This window comes from Protomyctophum parallelum (assembly GCF_964188405.1).
Source record: "Protomyctophum parallelum genome assembly, chromosome: 21".
NCBI classification, from domain to species: domain Eukaryota; kingdom Metazoa; phylum Chordata; class Actinopteri; order Myctophiformes; family Myctophidae; genus Protomyctophum; species Protomyctophum parallelum.
The window spans coordinates 24,560,021-24,579,167 of NC_139713.1; the positions used below are offsets into that span (position 1 = coordinate 24,560,021).

Consider the following 19,147-nt stretch of genomic DNA (forward strand, 5'->3'; position numbering starts at 1 on the left):
TACAATGTTTGGATCCGAGATGTAGTGGAGTAGAAGTAGTAGTATTGGAAATACTCAAGTAAAGTACAAATACTGTTACAATTGACTTAGTTACTTGCCAGTGCCCTCAAAATAGGGACACCAGGATTAATGTTTTAAAGGACACAATGAATGTGTTTATTACATTTCTATATATTTCTTTCTTTTTACTTCTATATATTTTTGTGTTAAACAATGAATAAAGCCTGTACATAGTTTGTATTTTCTTCTAGAGAAAACAATGTGGAGAACACTCAAGGTTAATTATATCACGAAATGTATACTTTGTCTTTAGAAAGGTCTTTCCATCCGTTGGCATTTGGTGATGTTTTGAGTGATTTGGCTTATTACTTTTGTATGTATACGTGACAATGTGACAGATTTTATCTGATACTGCTACTTCCCTATACTCCCTATAAGCGAACCAGACTCTGATTGACAGATAGTCACCGGGATGGAACACTATAGAAAGTGTTTTTTTATTATTGTCCCATGAAGTTCCATGAAGTCAAAATAATGTCTACACTTTTCAGCGATAACAATGTGTTATGTTATAACTTATATCTGATGTACACCAGTGACAAACTATAATTACTCTATTTTACAGCTTGAGAACGAGCACAAGAACCCAGAGATGGTCCAAGCAGTGGAAGGATTTGAGACTTGAGAGCTACTTTAAAAATGACCAGCTCAACAAGATCTACCCACTGAATACCATTGCTGAAAATAGTCTAAATATATCATGGAATAGGTAGTGTTTTTTGTATTTAATTTGTAATGCTACTGACGTTTGTGCACAGCAACACTCTTGAAACTATAAGATTGCATTGTGGGTTTGAGCTGAAAGGCCCTTTTTTATGTCATATCAAGTCATTTTAATTCAAGTGGCAGATGCAAAAAAAAAATATATATATATATATATATATATCTTTTATATTTAAATTAAATATTCTTTAGGGGCATGTCATGCGATCTACCTGCACAGCCTTTGTGATCTACTGGTAGATCGTGATCTACCTTTTGGGCACCCCTGGATTAGACAGTAATAGCCAGGCCGTGGATGATGACTATTCCAACAGCATCAAGCAACGACATACCGATGTTCTACCGATTTACACCAGAGGCCACCTGTACCCAATGACTGCTGCTGAAAGTGCGAAGGGGAAAGAAGCCACCTGCACTCTAACGAACATAGCACCACAATTAGCAACAGCTAATTGATAAGAATGGAGCAAAAAGGCTGAGCACCATATTTTTTACAAACAAGCAGGAAGGAATAAAACAATGCCGTGAAATGACGGCCTACTTGGTGACTGGGGTAGTGCAAAGGGAGAGCTGGTTGGAGGCTGGGAAATGAGTCAATGTGCCCAGATATTTCTGGTCTGCTTTCTGCTGCAAAACAGTATATTTTTAAAGCCTTTCATAGAAATAATGAGAAGAATAACAAAGTGGTTGAGATGAGCCAGAGTGAGCTGGGAATGGGAAAAAACTCCAAGTCAATGAGCCCAAATGTTTCTGGTCTGCTTTCTGCTGCAAAATATATAAATAATACACATTTTATATCATGGAAAGAATGAGGCTGCTTTCGAAGTGGTTGAGCTGAGTGTGGCTGATCTGGAGCACTGGCGTTCCAAAGTGTACCAGAGTGCAATTGTAGCACAGTGTTTGGAGGGACGATAAAGCGCAGTGGGGAGCAGAGCCAAGCAGGGCCAGTCGTTAATCTCAGGAGGACCACACTCATAATTTAGTTTGTTACAGCTGTGTTGCTTATACTCGACCATCTCAAATCAGCTGTAGTTGTTGTTTAAGGACACAACACATTTTTTGTTAAACTATTTATAAAGCCTGTACATAGTTTGTATTTTCTTAAACAAATAGTGTAGAGAACACTCAAGGTTCATTATATCACGAAATGTATACTTTGTTTTTAAAAAGGTCTTTCCATTTATTGGCAAAAGTTGTGATATTTTGAGCACAATGGTACTTTACTTACTGTAGGTAAAACATTTAAGTACTTTTTTCCACTACTGTTGACCACAAAGAGGCCTGAGGGGAGAATTCAGAACCATGGACAGCGTACATCCCTATGGTTGGCTCAATTTGGCTGTGTTGAAACTTCAGCACCAGAGACAGCGCACAGCCCCCAGATTATTGAAACCTAATGCGCCACGTCTCTGCGTACGTGTGTGCATGCGTACGTGTGATTACGGTTGTAATGCACGTAACTCGAGTACCGTTTGACTTCACATTCGACACACGCGTTCCACACCCCCACAGGGAGTGCAGTGCTAGGTATCGAGTCGGTCGGACCCACGGTTCTCCAGAACCACCACAAAAGGCTCTGGTCAGGCCTGCCAGTGGGCCTAATGAGGCCAACTCCTTTCACCTGTGCAATTTCCAGCCTCTGCCTCAGCCAATTGAGGCTCAACCAATCAGGCTCTGCCAGTGGGCCGAATTGATTACAGTACACTTTTCACAGTCAGTTTGAAGTCTTCACACACAGATCTCCATGTGGGACACCGACTGACAGTTAAAACAGGTGCTATGACAACGTATATCATTAGGTTCCCAAGTTGCATCGTTCCCAAGTAGGCTGGTGGCCGACTGCGACCGGCACGTACAGGTCTAGTTATCAAAAATGGTGCAAACCCTTGTGTTGAGCAAGACTCAACACCAGCTACAAGTAGTCAGTAGTTTTTCCACAAAGAAACAGACCAATGCTTGCACTTGCAGTTATCTAAAGGCTTGGTTTATTGGTTCAGAACAATATTATCATTCCAGTGAAAGTCACATCAAGTAAGTAATAGCAAAGTGCCTGGAAAAGTGCATGGCCAAATTAAACGGTGCAAAAAACGCCATGCGTGTCTATAAGCATTATCAGAAGTTATGCTGTTTGTGTCTATTGAAAACGTGTGCTGGTTTAGATTTTACAAATGGTTCTGATAGAAATCAAGAGGGTTCAGAACTTTTGCAAATTCTCTTTGATTTGGAATATAGAGCTAAGCCATGGAATGTAAAGTTGATGAAAAAACAAAAAACATAAAAAAGGCAATTTAATTCAAGTAGGTTCTCTTCAAGTCATGTCATTTGGACAAAACGGTAAAAATTGAGATTTATACCAATAAAAATATTTTAAAATGCACAACAAAGTAACAAACTGAAGTATAAAAACATTAAATTAAAACAATGTCAATGACAATGTTTACTCAAAACGGAAATGGCAGTTTTATTTTTCAGGTGGATCGGATGTCTGCTAGATAGTTATTTATAATTCATGTTTAAACTGAAACAGCCCATTATAACACTACATTGTCAACCTGAAAATGGCCAATAAAACATTTAATATTAAATAGTGATTACAAAAGTAAACGACTGTACAAATCTGTGTATTACTAAAATATACTCCAAAAATTGTGATATCTTTCCAACATATAAAAAATATCCCCGAGTAATAATAAGTAATATGTATCAAAAGATACGATGGACTTTTTTTTACAATCTATAATACAGAGGACTGAAAAACAATCTGTGCTGCATATAAAACTATTGCTTAATTTATACTTAGTTGCATGCCAATGTCGCAAGACGGAAATAGCAGATCTACAAGCTCACAACATGTCGCATTGTGACGCGTTGTGAGCTTGTAGAGCAGGGTTCCCCAATTAATTTTCCTCAAGGGCCATATTTTGACTAGCGTACCAGGCTGTGGGCCGAGTCTGCACGCGCGAGGTCGAGGTCTTGCCCTGATAATTCATTTTCAGGGCAAGACCCCATTTGTAAAGGATGCCCAGTTTTACATGCATAGGCTACTGACCCCCATTTAATGCCATTTATATCTGGGACCCTTAAAAAAAAACAAAAAAAAAAACACATTTTTTTTTTTTTTGGAAATTCTTTCATGGGCCACAAGGGGGCGCTCTGTGGGCCGCAAATGGCCCGCGGGCCGCCTATTGGGGAACCCTGTTGTAGAGTGACGCATGATCAACACACAACACCTGCGCACAACTAAGCAAAAATCATCCACACCAAGCATCATAACTATAACCATATCTTTTAAAACACTGGTTCCCAAAAAAAATACATTCCCCCAAAAAGCTGAAGTTTTCATTCATTAATACAGAAGTAAATGATTTTTCATAAATTAGAAAAGTTAGTTTAAGAAGATAGCCGATCTACAAGCTCATAAACGCGCTGCGAAGTGTCACGTTGTGAGCTTGTAGATCTTCTATTTTCAGTAGTTTCGGTCACGGGCTAAAAAGTTTGGGAACCACTGGTTTAAAACATTATTCTAACTCAAGTGGATGGCAGATAATAAATTAGAGCCCGTTTCTGCCTGAGGGCAGTGGGGAAAACATTGGGTTTCTGCTCTATACGTAAACTAAAGTGTCTTGAGACAACTTGTTATTTGGCACAATAATACATTTTAATTTAATTAGTGGCAGTGGATGCTCACTCAACGATCATTATAGTTAAGAGTCATCGTGCTCGGTGGGGACGGCCAAAACGCAGTACGTAGAACATAACGTAGAAAAGACAGACAGAGCTATACGTTGGCGGAGGAGCGCAGAACGTGGAATCTCTTCAGAGTCATGCGGATGGAACCCAGCTCACGGTTTACTCTCTCCAGACGATTCTCTAAGGCCACCTGTGGAAGCATTGTCCGTTTAAGATGGAACAATTAAGCCACCTAGCTTTATTTTAGGAAAGGCTAAGGCAAAGGCTAAATTTATGTAATTTAGATAGCATATTATGTAGACATAGCACTCTATAGTGTATACTCGTAGTTTCATTGTATAGATATTCTACTGTTAGATGGACGTTAGGCTCTTAGCTTGCTTATGATTCTATGCATTTGATGTAGTGCCATGTGTTGTTCTTGCTTCCTGTAAATCGCTCTGGATTAAGAGCGCCTGCTAAATGCCTAAATTGTAAATAATGTAGGAAGTATTACGACAGAGAGAGAGGAGTGTGTGAGTGTACAATGTGTGTGCGTCAATTTAACAAAGGTGCAGACGATCAGAAATCAGCAGAGAGTGAACGACGTTTGCGCTACTGTATGCCAAATTGAAGTGGACTCGGCCCCAGACTTTTTTTTTCTCCCTGGAAATAAAAAACGTCTGGGTTTCCGAGGCTACTGCAAATGCAATCTGGGAACTCATCTGCAAAAAATAAGGAAAAAAGTGAGAGCGGATGTCGGCAGTTCACTCTCCTTCAGCCCTCCTCTACCAGTGGTGCTCCCATGTTAGAATAGAACAAAGAGATAGCTAGTAGAATACTCCCCACTTCCTTTTTTCTAATCCCACTATTTTGCATTTGCAGTGTCAATTATCTAATGTAATCCTGGGCGCTATACTTCCTCTGCCAACCTGGGGAGAGCAACAGACTGACATGTTTCCTTCAATGCATGAGGAGTCCAAGCCGCTTCTTTTCACCTGACAGGGTTCCCCAGTTGGACGTATCATGTGGAAGGAACATGTTATTCCAACCAATTCCTTTCCCCTCCATCAGGCCAGGGGGAGGCAGTTTAGAGACCAGGATTACTGCATGTTTTCTGTGAGGGTACCTACCCTAGGGGACATGGGGAGAACATGCCAACCCCACTTAGGGCACTGATGACACGGACAGAACACGCCTCCAGCATTTACCGTGCCCCCAGCGGGAATCGAACCCAACTTTCTAGCTGTGAGGTGACAGCGCTACCAACTGTGCCAGCTGTGCCCCTTTTGGTGTGGTTTTTGTCACATTATATGGTATATATGCACATAGGTGAAATTCTTCCTCTGCATTTTACCCAACCTATAACTAGGAGCAGTGATTTCATTTACCCATCCTAAAACAACTAGGAGTAGTGAGCAGTCATTCTACAGCGCTCGGGGAGAAATTATGGGTTAAGAATCTTGCTCAGGAACACACATCGTACCTGGGACAACCAGGTGCCTCCTGCTCCCCAGGTGGGCTCACTAACCACTCATCTATGGTCGCCCCTTGTGTTAAATTCATAAACTACACAGTGAAATCTATGGTGTTAAAATTATACTTTGAGTTATAGGTAGGACGTGTGTGTGTGTGGGTGTGTGTGTGTTCTTTTGGGCACATTGCGGAGGCACAGCGGAGACGGGAGCGCAAAAATGAATTATCCGACGAATATGTAGCCTCATCACATAGATGATCCAATCATCATATGAAATTATTATGCATATGCCATGTTAGCTACAGTTTATAGATCATGCTGTGCTATATGTTTAATTTTGAAGTAGGCTATTTAAACGAGATGAAGAAAGTCCCCACTCGGATCCCCACACAGTGACAGCGCTCCATACACAGACAGACAATATTCTTTACACTGCAGTATTTTTAATGTTTCCTTAAGCAATTGATTAATGTGCTCGTCTGACCATATTTGCGCTGCGTAAAATATGCCCTCTCCGTCTCCAACTGTGTTTACTCCTCATGCTCACATTTCATTTCCTTTATTTGATGCAGACTGCATTCACACAAAGTCAGGTGCGCTTGGAAGTGAAGCGAAACCCCTGTTTTATTTGGCGAACTAGAATGCGATTGTTTGATCCGCATCAGAAAGGCGACCTTAGTCATCATAGGTTATTTTTCATTTGGTTTTTCTCAGTGAAAAAAGTTTTAGTCAACGAAGTCAACACTACCTAATAATGACAACTCTGAATGAGAGACGATTGCAAATGTGAGCATTCCCCTGAGCTCTTACCTCATCTAAGCGGGTCTGTAAACTCACTCTGCTTCCAGCCCCTGGGATCCGGCTCAGAGCTGCTTCAATCTGTTCAGCACACACAGGACAGATAATGTCGTTGCTGTTGGGCACAAACATCAACTTGAAAATGAATGCTCCCGACCCACCATTTCCCAAATGGTGGGTCGGGACCTATTTGTGGGTCACAGACCAATTTGTATGGGTCACGACTCGAGTATGGTCGATGTTTTTAGTCGACGAAAACAACACTGGTATGGAACTCTTTATGGGGGGGGGGCATTGGACGGCAGTAATAACTCTTAAGGCTCATACATACTCCAGTTTTAGGTGATTAGGTTATCACCTATTTAACTAAAACGGTGATAATTAGTCGAGGCCATCATACTTGCGGTGATGTCCTTAATAAACCCCACCTCCCTCTGATTCAGATACTAAACCCCCCTGTGCATGCAAAACCAAGGGGACCGCCCACCCAACTTCTACACCAATCAGTGAACGAGGTGATAGCCCAGAGTGGAAGGGCTTGTCGGACAGTAAAAACAAAGAGATGTGCCGGGGTCCGCGGTGATGGCTGATAGTTTTCTAACCTTTAGAAAACTACACCGCGGTGATAAGCTATCACCTCAAACAGGAGCATGAATAGGCCTTTACCTGCAGCTTCTCCTGTGTGAGCTCATCCAGCAGCCTCTCAGCATCAGCCAGCGAGTGGAGTCTGGCCGGGAGGATCGACTCCTCACATGAGTCCAGCAGCTCCCGTCCACTGCCCAGCACCACCCCCTGGTGGGCTGACACCACAATGACAAGTAGGGCCGTTTAAAGAAATGAAAAACAGTGTCACTCATAATAGATTGTGAAAGGCCTACGGTGCCTACCTGCCCCCTGCTCAACCCAGCCCAGCTGGGAGTTGGTGTCAGTGGGGTTGACACTGCCAGAGAAGTCAGCTGATGAACTGCATGACTGAAGCAAGTCTGCATGGGGAGGAAAGGCCACAATCTTACATTCATGCTATATATATATATATATTCCTGTTGATTTTACGGTTTGAAAATATCGGATGTAAAGCCCTATCTGTGGATCCATCTCTATATTTTGGCCCACGACAATGAAGACCTATACAGGAGAACAGGCAAGACCCCACTGTCAAATGTGATTCAGTTCAGAAGGTGGATGTGGATTGGACATGTTTGCAGAATGGACCCAAGTGCCATCCCAAGGGTAGCCATGAGATGGACACCACCTGGGAAAAGAAAGAGGCAGGCCCAAAGAGACCTGGAGAAGATCAGTGGAGAGAGAAATGAAAGAGTTGGGGTGGCCAATTGCAACATTGGGCAGAAGACAGACAGCATTGGCGTTCGTTGGTGAAGACCTTATGTGCTATCCAGCACGAAGAGGATTAAGTAAGTAAGCGTCTATCAAATAGTAAAATCAAAAGGAAGTTGACATTGTTAGTCGTTAGTTAATTTGTGAAATGAATTAGATAAAAAAATGTAATGCAATTAATGCATTGGTTAGATGACCCGCCCCATACTGCACTAGTCATCTCTCTGGTATCTGATGGCTGATAGATCCAAACGAGATGGAAAGAGAAGCCCTAACTAGGTCCATCTGGATGGGGAAAAAACACAACTTACATACAGTACATGGATGCGTTAACTGTATATATCCGCCTTCTGTCATTTATCTTTCCATTCCCACAACAATATACAGAACAACATGGCATATTTTGGACATAGTTCATGTGTGTGTGGCACTCAGAGTGTACAGATGGAGAGTGTACAAATGGAACCAAATGGACCATAACAGGTCCATTTGGTTCCATATGTACTCTCTCAGAGTTAAGTTGACATTGATTTTACGATATAAAAATTATAATAAATTGACATCCCAGATATAAATGGCATTAACTGGGGGTCAGTAGCCTATGCATGTCAAACTGGACATCCTTCAAATTAAAATTATGAGAATCACTGCTAGAGCACTGCCATATCTTTTCAAATGGGGTCTTGCCCTGAAAATGAATTCATTTCAAGAGTGAAAGATCTATAAGGGTCCATTTGGTTACCAACTCTCCATCATTTAGCTGGGGGCCACCTCAAGGACCACTGGTGGTTGAGAACCACAGTTCTACATCTATTCTAAGGTGCTATTTACACGAGGATGGTGTTCATAGAAAACGGCAAAATAAAGTACCGTTTGCTGTGGTTGTTTAGACGAGAACCGTGTTCTCATGAGGTGAAAACGCAACAAAGTGAAACCACCTTCCAGAGTGGAAATCTTTGAGAACGCCGTTTTATCCCTTCTCCGTGTAAACAGGCAAAACGGTGAATCCGCAAAACTTATGACATCATGGCTCACGTTGGCTCACAGCGCATATGTTTATTACATTGATGCAGAGCCATATAATTATGATATAATGGAGTTCCTGAACAAGCCTCCCTCCTCGCATACAAAGTGCTGCTCATCAGCGATGGTGAATGTAAAACCATGATGTAAATAAAAAGCCTTGTGATAGGCGGCAGCAGCAGCGTTTATGTAGCCTAATGTATTATAAAATATATACCATCCCGTGGCGCTTTTGCCTGTCAGTGTCAGCCCAGAGCAGTGTTGCGCCGCTTGCGCGGCACTGTTTTTTGGAAAATCTAAGCTAGCAAATTTAAGACCATCATTTCAAAATAAGAGTATCCTCTAGAGTATTGAAAAAAAGTTTAATTTGCACATTAAAACTACAAATTAAGCATTTAAATGATGCTATAAGACACACATTATGTTTCTGTGTTATTTAATTACTTATTTTTACACAGAAACATAATGTGTGTCTTTACAATAGCTGTAATGTAATAATACTAATACTGTAATGTAATCATTATTTCATTAACGACACTTTTATTCTGAAAGCAACCGGATGTCTTAAATTTGCTAGCTCTCAAACAGGAAGTTCTAGATTTGCCAAAAAGACGGAGCCGTGTTGCGCAGGCTTGCGTGAAGGGGTTCTTCTTCTTGTACGTGGGTGACCTGTCTATTTGGCAGCCCGTTATCGCCACCTAGCGACATTATAGCATAATAGCACATTATAGCATAACGTGTGCGTTCTCGTGTAAAGGGTAAGAAAAAATGAGAACGCAACGGGACTTTGCCATTTTCTATGAACACCATCCTCGTGTAAATAGCACCTAAGCTTAATAAATTAATGAAATTTTCTTTTTTAAATTGCACGCGTGGTACCCTAGTTAAAATATGTCCCTTGAGGAAAATGAATTGGGGAACCCTGACATACAGTGTATAAATTAACACTGTAATAATATAGAGGCTGTATGCGCGTGCGGGAACTGAGTGGCAAAAGTGGCCTTGACAGCCCATACATCCAAAAAGGAAAGTCCTATCTGATTGTATTACACAACGTTAAACTCACTTTGTCACTTGATTTGCCACTCACTTTATGCATGCACATACCATCTATACTTTGTGGCATTCAGCACGTTTCAAGCCAAGCAGCTGGCCTGTGATTCCACAGGGCTAAAAAAAGCACACTGCTGATACTCAAGAGACTGAGCAAGAGTTCTCACCACAGCGATAAATAACAGTCCAATCGGCATAAAAATGAAAACGTGCATTTGAAGTAATTCCGCCTAGGTTTAAAGTAAAGAAACATGGAAACCCACTCCAGCAGACTGCCTCAACGACCGCAGGAAATACATTAATATTTTCCCTTTGTTTTGCAACTTTTCGGCCATCCAGCCTTATTCTTTGACTGAGAAAGGGAATGAACTACAGTACATTACCTTCATCTTTTCTTGATGCTGTAAAGTGGAGTCTCTTCCTGGGGATGGCACTGTGGAATGAATGACGTCTCTGATCTAGTGGCACATCTAACCTGCAGAAAGAGATATGACATGATATTGTTGCTGTAGGGCTGAAACCTATCATCTCCATATTGGAACTTTTTAGCGACCGTACTGACGACCTTAGTGGACACTTTTTGAGTGGTGCAACCACTCCATTAAGTAGCCATGTGTGTCTGTACCTGGCTGGCTAGCCTGGGGTGCTTTCTATGGCATAGGCAGCTCCCGGCATCCGCTAGGAGAATCTAGACGCAGCTGCGTGACATAAGACTAATTAATTAGAGCGACAGAGAGAGAGAGGAGTGTGTGTGTGTGTACGTCAATTTAACAATGGTGCAGATGATCAGGAATCAGCAGAGAGTGAGCGACGTTTGCACTACTGTATGCAGAATTGAAGTGGACTCGGCCCCAGACTTTTTTTTCTCCCTGGAAATAAAAACGTCTGGGTTTCCAAGGCTACTCGCTGGCTGGCTGTGTCTGTCCCTGGCTGGGTCTGTCTGAGCACGAAAATTGCGTTTCGTTGGTTTTCACAACCAAGTGTCATTGTTGCACAGCCTAACACAACACACATGATGATTTCGGGTGTGACAGTAACAGTACAGTACAGTACAGTCATTTCTCAACCGTTTCGGACGCGGGGCGGCTTGCCGGAATCGGCCCGGCCCCCTGGGGGTCTGGATGTTCCGGGGACCCCCCCCCGGAGACCCCGACATGGTAACTCTCTCATTTCTCTACCGTTTTGGGTCGCCAGAATTGGGCCGGCACCCTGGCCGTGTTCCTGTGGGTCTGGAACTTCCGGGGACCCCCCAGGGACCGCCCACACGTAGTTGCACCACTCACTTCACACAGGTGTGAGTTTTCATGATTGGCTGCCTCTAAGCCAATGGGAGACTTACCCGTAAAACCCAGTCTGAACGGCATAAAAAACCCATATAGCAGTTGTGGCTGGGTCATTCTTGTTTAGTGTTGTCTGGTAAATGAACACCCTACTTGATCAAATTACAGCATTGCACAAAATTATCAAATGTAGCAGATCCACAAGCTCAATTTGCTTGTCCTTTTGTCTTGGGGACGACCAGGAGGTTGGCATCACCAGACCGGAGGGAACGGGAGGGGCATGACGGTGAAGGAGGTCAGAGAGGTAGGGGAAGCTTGGTTGTCGAATGCCTTGTACTGTAGGTGGTGAGCAGTATTTTTTAATCTATTCTGTGTTTGACTGGGAGTCAGTGAAGGTCGCGGAGGACCGGTATGACGTTGTCTCAGGATTGGGTCTCTGGTGAGGAGGCAGGCAGCAGAGTTTGCAAATACTGTAGTTTGTAGTGTCCAATGTTAGCAGCACTATGAGAGGCTCACCTTTTCTGCAGGTGTTGCTGTCTTGGCAGCTGTCCAAGTGCAGTGGAGTAGTTCTCCGTGGGACAACGTTTGGGACTGGATCTTGCAGACAGAGGCATAAGTAGAGTTTCTCTCTTGGCTGCCAAACAGAAACCAAAGGAAAAATGACATTAAAAAACAAGTAGCTTATTTTTATGATTCTAAAGCCTAGTTCAGACCTAAGGTTTGCGACGAGCCAAGGTGAAACCACTGCAACGTTCTAGAACGGTTTCATCGCGTTGAACTATGCATAATAAAACGTTAGAAATCAAGATGAAATACCATTGTGCCCAATACCTGTGCTATCATCATATTAGAATCACAGTCAGGTAGGGGTAACAACAAATCCATTTAGTCTAATTGACCATTTGAGATTCCGCCGGTCGTTAAATTATTGGGAATGTGACAAAAACAAAAGAAAACTCAGGGAGAAAACCACTCCCTTAAGTGGTTAAGACTAATCAATATAGGTGATTATAAAGATGTAATTTGTTTCACATCCGATTCATTGATATAACAAAAACAAATCACACCCATGTGAAGTGAGGGGCGCTCTTATCATCATACATCATCTCATCTGGCCAGTCACAATTTGCGTCCTTACTTTTCTATAGTGAAGATTTTTGTCCTAACACAAACATTAAATACCATTGACAATGAATGGAGAATTTACATCATATGTAGACAAGCAAATCAGCTATTTTGACCTAACACAAACATTAAATACCATTGACAATGAATGGAGAATTTACATCATATGTAGACAAGCAAATCATCAACACAAACATTAAATTCCCATCGGCAATGTCAATGTGTCTGGGCAAATCTGTAATTTTGTTAAATTCCATTTGACAATGAATGAAGAATTTAAGTCATATGTGTATGAGCAAATTTACGTCATTACATCGTGATGATGTACGATTATAAGAGCGCCCCTCACTTGACACAGGTGTGATTTTTATATTATTATCCTCAATACGTACTTTGCTTAGCTAATCAAATCATCTCAAATCCGTGATCAGCTAGATTCTAGCTTAGCAGCTAGCGCCCCTCAAAAAATAAGCTTCTCCATTATTTGATTAAATGATCTAGGTGATGATCCAGTCTTCTCCATGTCTTCATATATGGAGATGTCACGCCTGAACTTCTGAACAGAGAGTGAGAGAGATGCAGGGGGTTTTACATACTCGGAGTAGATGGAGGCAGGCTGTGATGATGCGGGGGTAAAGACGACGATCTGTGGCCTTCTGGAGACAGGCTCCGCTGGGGTCTCAGGAGCGCTGCTGAAGAAACGTTATAATAGTTAACGAAAACGAACGAAATAACCCAAACTAAAATAATGACAATAATCTGTTAACTGAACTAAATGACTATAGTTACTGGTACGATAAAAAGAAGAAAAATAACTACACACGATAATATTGTGTGTTTACAAAACGAACTAAAACGAACTGAAATTATAGAAGAAAGAAAAAGAATTCTCGTCACCAAAGTGAATATATATATTTTTTATCTTTTGTTGAGTTTTTATTACACAATAGGCCTCTGACCCAATTGAATCCTGCACCTGAAGAAATAACCCAAAGTATGAAAAAACTAAACTAAAACGAACACTAAAAACTGAACTATAAACTAAGTGTCAAAAAAATGTAATAGACAAAAACTAGCAAACCCGCTGTAAAACACAAATTAAAACTAACTGAATTAGAAGAAGAAGAAAAAAAGTCACAAACTACAACTAAACTATAATGAAAATTCCAAAACTATTATAACCTTGCGCTGAAGCCCTCTCTGGAGAGAGGCTCCTCTGGGGTTTCAGGGGCGTCGCTGAAGCCCTCTCCGGAGAGAGGATCCTCTGGGGTCTCAGGGGCGTCGCTGAAGCCCTCTCCGGAGAGAGGATCCTCTGGGGTCTCAGGGGCGTCGCTGAAGCCCTCTCTGGTCCGTCGTGACGACACCTGACCGCTCTGGTCGCTCCTTGCTCGGGTCCAGCGCTTCCTCTAACGAGCTCGTCCACGTAGGCGTCCGCTCCCACTGCCGCCTGCTCCTGGATGGGCTCCTTGTGCTTGCGTTCCACAAGGCCCACCGTGGTCCTCTGAATGCCCCCCCCTGCGGAGAGAAGACCCACACAGATTGTAGACGAGGTCTTATAAACCGATTCTACAAAATGTCTTCTGAACGTATTGTTACTATGTCAGCAGTGAACGTAAATGCAGCAATTCCATATGAGGGTTTAGGCTGGACTTGTACTTAGCGAATCAAGAATAGCCAATCTAATAAGCTGCCCAACGTGAGCCTGCAGGTCTTTATTTGTTTGTTTTTGTTTTGTCCGTGTGAGACGCTGCACGTAACAAAGTATATCAAGTCCTTTAGTTGATGAGATCATAATGGATAAGTGGTGTTTGGATCCCAGCCCATTAATGGGGGTAGAGGAAGTGCTCTTACAGGGGGCTCGGCTCTGTGTGGACCTGGTCTCCTCCAGCTCTATCAGAGCCCTCAGCATGGGGGTCTGGTTGCTGGATCTGTCTCTCCTTCCGGCCTCTCTGAGCCCGCAACCACCACCACCGTGTTCCTGAGGATGACTCTGCAGTTTGTCTGGCGGCGATGAACACCTGCAGAATGGCAGGTTGGTGGATTAATCATTGTGTCCGGACAGTGTTCAGTGGATCGAGCTTGCAGATATCCACTTGCAGTAACTAAGTACATTACAGTACACTTTTTTATACTTTATACGTCTGCTCCACTACATCTCACAGCTTCTTTTTTTACCCCACTAGTACTACAGTTATTTGAACACTTTAGTTCAATGCTGTTCAGTTTAATTTAAATGCTCACACCTAAAAGAAAAAGCTCTAGATCTAAAAGATCTACAAGCTCACAATAATATCTCAATTGTACACATTGTGAGCTTGTAGATCAGCTAGTTTCCAACACTGTCTGAAACGTTACTGAAACATTACCTCCTATTGCTGCCACCCCCCGATGAGTCCACCAAGCCTCCTGAGCTGGCTGATTGGTCACATTGCAGATATGGTGACCTCCTGTAGCCGTTCGATTGGTTAGTCTGAGCGAACGGCGACCTCCTGCCACTCTCTGATTGGTCGGTTAGTCGACGAGGAGACCTCAGACCGCCGGCGGGGTCTGCCTCCGTCTGGTGTTTGCTTGGGGACGGTAGCAGGTCAGGGTGGTGGAAAAGACTGGCGACAAGTTCAAAATACTTTATTGTCCAATACGCAACATTGCTAATTACAAAATAATAATGATGTACACCTACAGCAAAATATACTTTTTTATAATGACAAAATAGTGTCACCCAATAGCACAGTAGCTACGACGAGACTGGATCGTATTATATACTGCATCATATTATAATTAATTCCCATGAATTTAAACTGCTTGAATACATTTTTGACTGTAAATGTTTGTATGGTCAAGTTGTAATGTGCAATTTGTTAACACACTATGTAAAATGTATTATTCTAGTATGTTCTACATACTAACCAGGTGAAGAAATCACAGATTGAGGACTTTATATGAAATATCCAACACCGAAGTTGCTTCTGAACATACAGTAATTGCTAGTTTGGCCACTTAAAATGCTCTAATCTTAATATAATATCTGAAAATACAAGCTCTCAATGCGTTGAAACTTGAAAGCTTGTAGGTCGGCTATTTTCGCTGTGAAACATGCTTCCATAGAACGACAGAAGACATGCTGGCTTCTATGGAATCCAAATGACTGAGAACTTTAATCCATACAGGAGGTGAATATACATTTTGACATCCTTGATGCTTACCCGGCCCCAGAGGGCTTTGTGCTGTTATGAGGGGCGTGGTGGCGTGATCTGGCCTGGTTCTCATGCTCCAGCTGTTTGATCTGAGACTCCAGCTTGGAGATCACCCTGAGAATACAACAGAACCGCCAGATTAACACTCATCACGTTTCATTATCACCCCGAGAACAGAACAACCAGATTAACACTCATCACGTTTCATTAGGGGCTGCAGGCTTCACCTCGAGAGCATCAGTGCACCCCGTTACTTTAGCAAATCGACTCACTTTTTATTTTATTCAAACTTTCCGTTCCGTTTTGGCAACTTATACAAACACATTATACATATTTTTTACAACTGTTTATTTTTTGTATTTTCATTCTTTCAGCCGTTTAGAAAAAAGCTTTGAACTTAAAACTAAGCAGAATCTAAAAATAAATAAAAAGCATAAATCAAGATACACAACTATATTATATTATATTATATAACATTTTTGACTCACCTTTTCAATTCCGATATCTGGTCAATGGCACGGTGATGCTTGTCCTCTGCCGATACTAGGCTGTTCTGTTGGGTACAGGTGCAGTGAACAACATAAAGAGTGAACATCCACATAATGTGTGCCTTTTACAACAGGATTATGTTTGAATTACGGTAGTTAATTTCTGACATTTGTATGAAATACAATTTCTCCATCAATATTAACAACAATAATAATTGCGACCGCAAGTCGCATTTACTATGAAAACGTACATTTCCCGTCAGTTAATTAGTTTGTCACCCCCAGGCATGAGCATATATGGTCAGCATCTCTACATCTGACCTCAAACCTCAAACCCTTATGTCAGAACAGGTCAGCTCCATATGGAGATCTAAGGGTGGCAGTGGGGGCAGTATCTTGAGTGTACAGGGTTTGATGAGAGCCCAGGTAGGGCCGGGCCTTACTTTTCGGGCCTGTTGAGAACGGACAGGTATCAGTCAAAAGGGAGACATCGAAGGAAGGATGAATGGGGAAGGATCAACATATGGAATGTCAGAACAGGAATGACCATATATGACCATGCCTGGGGGGACTAACAAACTAACTAACTAACTGACTGACTGACTGACTGACGGGAAATGTACGTTTTCATAGTAAATGCGACCTGTGCTCGCAATAAATGATTGAATAGTTACCTTAACCCCCCCATGGACTTTCTTCAGAGAGTCATACTCCCCCAGCAGCTGAGAAAAGCAGACATTTTATTCAAACTTAGTTTTAAGTTCTGAGTTATAATGGCCTTTAAGAAAGAGATATAGGCTTAAATAGTCCCAACTGCACTTTTTCCACTTCCATCGTTTGGGAATGTCCAAATGTTTCCACATTTTGGATTATGATTGCCGCTAAACTTTCATTACTTTTATGAGTTAACATTACACCGTCTCCATCTTTATTTATTTTAAATGATGTGTCCCAGCTACAACAAAACGGTACTCGCATGCGCGTCGTCTTTGCCGATTTAACAGCGTCTAAGAAGACGGTTGCTACGTGGTGGAAACCTCCTCATACTTGAACATTTGCCAATGGGCTGGGCATTGGGCTCTAACCTTTTAAGATATAGTTTACCTAGAAATGTCAACGGCGAGATAGCTCACTAGTTTTGCATGGGGTCATCATCCCTATGTTCCCCAGGTTCTGTCAGGAATCCTCCCTAGACCTGGCCTCTGTGTTCACGCCCCCCTGCATTCCTAGCAATCAGTAGTCAGCCTATTGCTTGTTTCTACTCACCTGCTGGCTGTTGCTCTCATTAGTTTAAGTAGGTGAACTTCACATCTCCATTTGTCAGTTTGTCGTCGTAACTCCTGTTTTCTGTTCCAGCCTGAACCTCCTGTTTCCCTGTCTGATCCTGGACTTTGAAGCTGACTGCCAGTTTTTGCCTTGCCTTATTTGCCTGTTATGTGATACCTATGGTATTGACTTTTGTTCTGCCTTTTGGAAGTTTGAGTAAAGACTGAGTTATCTGCATCCTGCCTGTTGCCTGCTATTTTCTGCATTTGAGTCCTCCTGAATATCCTGATAGGTTCTATGTTCTACAGGTTCTATGTTCCCCACTTACCTTAGGGTTTAAGTTTCTGGTTTAAGGACTTCAGTGTTTTGTACTATACAATTGTATGTATAAGTACAGAACAAAGAATGTTTGTTTTAGCCATCTTTGTTGAGTCTGAGCAATTATGTTTTAGTTTAGTTTATGCCAGTGTTAATTTTTTGTTGGCTAAGGGCCGATTCATACTCCTATTTTACCGCTGTAGTGCCGAAATTATTTCAGCTCGTCCGAAATTTTCAGTAGCACCAAAGAGCCGACTTTAGGACAGTACCCACCCCCCCGAACCTCAAATCACATTGTAGGCTCTACAGAGCCGAACCGACTTTTATTCTCCTCCAAAATAGAGTATGAATCCTACCTCCTAAGACTTGATAGTTTAATTTTTAGGCCTGAGGCCGATTCTAAAAACGCCTCTAAATCCTGACCTAAGGTTTCTGAAAAACTTCAAATATTTATATAGCAGAATCAAAATGTTTACATTTTTGAATACTGTACATACTGTACAGAACCCAAATATGGGTTCCCGATCTGAGTGGGTAAAACACCAAAATGGGTTCCCGCCCAGAATGGGTTAAGTAGCCTAGGCAGGCCTAAAGTTCAATGGATTGTTCAAAGACTGAGCTTAAATCAGAATTTGCTACTAAAAGTAACAAGTAGTATATTATGGTTGGTGTTCATTACACATTTCGGCCACCACCACTGGTGGCGCTAGTGAGTCAATTAATGCATAAATTATGCAAATGAGTAATTAATTTATGCATTACATTATTTACATTCCTTGAATTCCATACATTCCATAAATCATAAATCATATTGTATATATATATATCATAAATATAATTAGCATAGTGTTATTATTAAATAATGAAAGTTAATCTCACATTTTCCATGACAGTGTGTGTGTGTGTGCGTGCGTGCTTGAATCTGACCCTCCCTTCCTCCATGTCGCTGTGACATGTTCCCAGTCTACAGCCGTGCCAGGTGCAGAGATTCCGCATACAGGTGTGAAAAGCAGAACAATAGGGCTCTCCATTCCTTTGAACTGACATCTGGCAGTTTTCAAAGGGTGTTGTGTAAACAGGGGTGGGGGCTCTCTCCACTCCTTTCAAGTGCCAGGTGGCTATTGAGAATCCGTTTCAAGTGCCAGGTGGAGATCAGAATGTGTTAATTAGATTTTAAAAAACATGGGTGTTGTGTAAACAAGGGTGGGGGCTCTCTCCACTCCTTTCAAGTGCCAGGTGGCTATTGAGAATCCGTTTCAAGTGCCAGGTGGACATCAGAATGTGTTAATTAGATTTTAAAAAACAGGGGTGTTGTGTAAACAAGGGTGGGGGCTCTCT

The 19,147-nt window shown here is 42.0% G+C and overlaps 1 protein-coding gene across 5 annotated transcripts in view; it reads right to left on the reverse strand.

The window, feature by feature from the left end:
- Nucleotides 1-3,962: 3,962 nt before the first annotated feature.
- mphosph9 (M-phase phosphoprotein 9) overlaps nt 3,963-19,147 on the reverse strand; it is a 51,463-nt gene continuing 36,278 nt past the window's right edge. For 4 of the 5 annotated variants that reach the window (XM_083793211.1, XM_083793212.1, XM_083793209.1 and 1 more), the window contains 13 exons: nt 16,900-16,947; nt 16,226-16,290; nt 15,747-15,851; nt 14,910-15,146; nt 14,395-14,561; nt 13,726-14,058; nt 13,140-13,235; nt 11,935-12,052; nt 10,522-10,613; nt 7,615-7,710; nt 7,394-7,527; nt 6,740-6,808; nt 3,963-4,663 (listed from right to left, as the gene is read on the reverse strand). In XM_083793211.1, coding sequence (XP_083649337.1) covers nt 4,562-4,663; nt 6,740-6,808; nt 7,394-7,527; nt 7,615-7,710; nt 10,522-10,613; nt 11,935-12,052; nt 13,140-13,235; nt 13,726-14,058; nt 14,395-14,561; nt 14,910-15,146; nt 15,747-15,851; nt 16,226-16,290; nt 16,900-16,947 — 1,662 coding nt within the window. In that variant the 3' untranslated portion in view covers nt 3,963-4,561. The remainder of the gene's footprint in view (nt 4,664-6,739; nt 6,809-7,393; nt 7,528-7,614; nt 7,711-10,521; nt 10,614-11,934; nt 12,053-13,139; nt 13,236-13,725; nt 14,059-14,394; nt 14,562-14,909; nt 15,147-15,746; nt 15,852-16,225; nt 16,291-16,899; nt 16,948-19,147) is intronic. The other variant, XM_083793210.1, reaches the window with a different exon arrangement.